This window comes from Epinephelus moara, chromosome 22, assembly GCF_006386435.1.
Source record: "Epinephelus moara isolate mb chromosome 22, YSFRI_EMoa_1.0, whole genome shotgun sequence".
NCBI lineage: Eukaryota > Metazoa > Chordata > Actinopteri > Perciformes > Serranidae > Epinephelus > Epinephelus moara.
Window position 1 is genome coordinate 47,086 of NC_065527.1, and position 3,961 is coordinate 51,046.

The 3,961-nt window shown below is 37.5% G+C and overlaps 2 protein-coding genes across 9 annotated transcripts in view; both read left to right on the forward strand.

The window, feature by feature from the left end:
- LOC126384195 (clumping factor A-like) overlaps positions 1 to 3,961 on the forward strand; it is a 39,668-nt gene that overhangs the window by 4,260 nt on the left and 31,447 nt on the right. For 2 of the 3 annotated variants that reach the window (XM_050035150.1, XM_050035151.1), the window contains exons 3-5: positions 196 to 216; positions 955 to 990; positions 2,947 to 3,009. In XM_050035150.1, coding sequence (XP_049891107.1) covers positions 196 to 216; positions 955 to 990; positions 2,947 to 3,009 — 120 coding nt within the window. The remainder of the gene's footprint in view (positions 1 to 195; positions 217 to 954; positions 991 to 2,946; positions 3,010 to 3,961) is intronic. The other variant, XM_050035152.1, reaches the window with a different exon arrangement.
- The window catches only part of LOC126384199 (uncharacterized), a 16,521-nt gene continuing 15,577 nt past the window's right edge, over positions 3,018 to 3,961 (forward strand). For 4 of the 6 annotated variants that reach the window (XM_050035157.1, XM_050035159.1, XM_050035160.1 and 1 more), the window contains exon 1: positions 3,018 to 3,656. The gene's annotated coding sequence lies outside the window, so the exon portion shown is untranslated. The remainder of the gene's footprint in view (positions 3,657 to 3,961) is intronic. The other 2 variants (XM_050035156.1, XM_050035155.1) reach the window with 1 other exon arrangement.

Here is a 3,961-nt window from a genome sequence, read left to right on the forward strand (position 1 = left end):
CCTGTCTGTTCTCTTGTCTGTCCTCCTGTCTCTCTGACCCCCTGTCTGTCCCCCTGTCTGTCTTCCCATCTCTGTCCCCATCTGTCCTCCTCTCTGTCCCCCTGTCTGTCTCTCTGACCCCCTCTCTGTCCCCCTGTCTGTCCTCCTGTCTCTGTCCCGTCTGTCTCTCTGACTCTGTGTCCTCTTGTCTTCCAGAGGAGACGTCCACAGCTGACGGTAAATAAAAACAGTTCGACTATTGACCTTTGACCCTGTGAAGAGGCCCCGCCTCCTCCTGATGACGTCACATCCAATAGGCTTGTTTACAGTACAGAGCAGCCAATCAGAGCGCAGCATCACATCAGCCTGGTGACCAGTGTTAAGTGTTGCAGCGTCCCCTGCAGGCTGCAGAGTTCATTAGACACAACCTATTATTACTATCATCATTATTATTATAATTATTATTAATTTTATTATTATTATATTAACTATTATTATATTTACTATTTTTAACTATCAACTATCATTTTTGTAACTGTTGTTATTATTATAACTATTAATATAACTTTTGTTCTAAAAATTATTATTATTTATTTTATGTATTTATTTATATAACTTCCAACATCTTTCTTTATTTGACCATATTTATTAGTCTATTCTAGTACAACATATTTATTTATTTATTTATTTATTTATTTATATATTTTAGTACAACATATTTATTTATTTATTAATATATATATTTTAGTACAACATATTTATTTATTTATTTACTTAATTAAGTACAACATTAATCAGTTTACTTTATCTATTTTATGATATCTTGTGTTTTTATTTTTTATAACTTTGTGATTTATTTTATTTTATTTATTTATTTTATCAGAAATACATTTATTGTTTAGTTAATTTATTTTCACACACAAAATTTGGTACTTTATTTATTTATTTTCTGATGTATTTATTTGTTTGTTTCAGGAAGAGTCGCACCGCTGCTGGAGCACATGAACAAAGGTAAAACACACTACACACAACATGTACACACACACGACACACACAACATGTACACACACTACAAACAACATGTACACACACTACAAACATGTACACACACACAACACACACAACATGTATACACACTACATGTACACACACTACAAAAAACATGTACACACTAGTGTTGCACGGTATACTGGTACCAACGGTAGACCGCGATACTAAACCACCACGGTACATGTGATACCATAATGTTGGAGTACCGTAGTACTACGGTACCTCATGAAACCACTACTGTGAGATAAGTTCAGAGTCCAATCACAAGAGGGTGAGTGTCCATGCGCCGTCCAATAACGGCGCGTGCTGGCCACCTGGCACTCAATATGCTGCTGCAGTGGTTTGTTTTCCAGTGACATGTCAGGTATTAGCTGAGCTATTGAGTATCTTTAAGCAGTGAAACTTATTATTTATTTCTTTTTCTTGTAGGTTAGATTTGTTTATATATGCTACAGTGATTTGTTTTCCACAGAGCTCTACAGTGCGAGCATTTTACTCGCATTTGCGACTAAAAATAGTTTTGTGCGAGCAAAAGAAATCATTCAGGAGCACGCTGTGCGAGTACAGATTTCAACCAGCGGCAGAAACGAAAGGCGAATCCTGCCGGTTGTGGGTTGAACGGGGGTCAGGGACAGGAATACAGTGGAGGCTCCGTGCAGGCTCTGCTGTATTCCTGTCAAATACGGCGGCCATAGTGCTCCGCGGCGCAAGATAACAGCTTACCGACAACCGAGAAGCCCGGCTCCAGGTCCAATAACTTTTCGTCAGTGTCATATCTGCCCAGTAGTACCTTAACAGCCGAGCCGTGGCAGCACACAGGTATGTGGCGTGTCAGAAGAGAAACAAGCCATTCACATTTCTCTCTTTGTGTCAGGTAACGGCCCACAACCCTCACCGCACTTTAGGGACTGTTCTTTACTTGTCAGGGGAGGAGGGTGGCTGGTTGATTTTTATTTAATTTATTTATTTTATTTTGATCCCCCCTATGTTAATCACTTATTGATGCTGTTTTTGAAGTATGAATAAGTCAATAAGTAATTTATTCCATTGAAATATCATTGATGTATTATAGAAAAGTGATTTATCTTTTAATAAATGACAAAAGGCACATCTGCCTCATTTTTGCTGTGGTATCATGATACTACTCAGAGCCATGATACTTTCACTGGTATCGTACCGTGGGTCCCAATTTTGGTACCGTGACAACACTAGTACACACACTACAAATAAATACACAACATTTACACACACAACATGTACACACACATTACACATTACACACATTACACACACATTACACACATTACAAGTCATGCTGATTACTGTTAATTTATTATGTTGATCTGTTCTGTACGACATCTATTGCACGTCTGTCCGTCCTGGAAGAGGGATCCCTCCTCAGTTGCTCTTCCTGAGCTTTCTACCGTTTTTTTCCCGTTAAAGGGTTTTTTGGGGAGTTTTTCCTGATCAGCTGTGAGGGTCCTAAGGACAGAGGGATGTCGTATGCTGTAAAGCCCTGTGAGGCAAACTGTGATTTGTGATATTGGGCTTTATAATTAAAATTGATTGATTACACACGTACACACACACCACATGTACACACACAGTACACACACACACTACATGTACACACACTACACAATTAAATTAAATTCAATTTGAACACAATACACAAAAAACAATAACTAAACACTACACACACTACACAATAAATACACACTACACAATAAATGCACAGTACACACACATACACTCGACACAATTAATACACATGACACAATAAATGCACACTTTCACAATAAATGTACACTACACACACACTACACAATAAATACACACCACACACACTACACACACACCAACCCTAACCATGTATGTATAAATTAAAAACAGTGTGATGTGTCTCTGTCCTGACAGACAGCAGTCATCATCATCACAATCATCATGGACAGGTTTCCACAACAGAGGACACGACCCAAGGTCAGAAAAAAATCTTCATTACTAACTTCACATAAGGTTCTACTACATCATGCAAAAAAGGTAAGGTACTACTACATCATGTTATATAGGTAAGGTGCTACTACATCATGTAGCATAGGTGAGGTACTACTACATCATGTTATATAGGTAAGATACTACTACATCATGTTATATAGGTAAGGTGCTACTACATCATGTTATATAGGTAAGGTGCTACTACATCATGTAGCATAGGTGAGGTACTATTACATCGTGTAATATAGGTAAGGTACTACTAAATCATGTTAAACAGGTATGGCACTGCTACATCATGTAATATAGGTAAGGTACTACTACATCATGTTATATAGGTAAGGGACTACTACATCATGTAACATAGGAAAGGTACAACTACATCATGTAATATAGGTAAGGTACTACTACATCATGTAATATAGGTATGGCACTACTACATCATGTAATATGAGAAAAATTATGTCTACAACATGTAATAAAGGTAAGGTACTACTACATCATGTAATATAGGTAAGACATTACTACATCATGTAATATAGGTATGGCACGACTACATCATGTAATATAGCTAAGGTACTACTACATCATGTAATGTAGGTATGGCACTACTACATCATGTAACATGAGGAAAAGTATGTCTACAACATGTAATAAAGGTAAGGTACTACTACATTATGTAATATAGGTAAGACATTACCACATCATGTAATATAGGTATGGCATGACTAAATCAATCAATCAATTCAATCAATTTTATTTATAAAGCCCAATATCACAAATCACAATTTGCCTCACAGGGCTTTACAGCATACGACATCCCTCTGTCCTTATGACCCTCGCAGCGGATAAGGAAAAACTCCCCAAAAAAAACCCTTTAACGGGGGAAAAAAACGGTAGAAACCTCAGGAAGAGCAACTGAGGAGGGATCCCTCTTCCA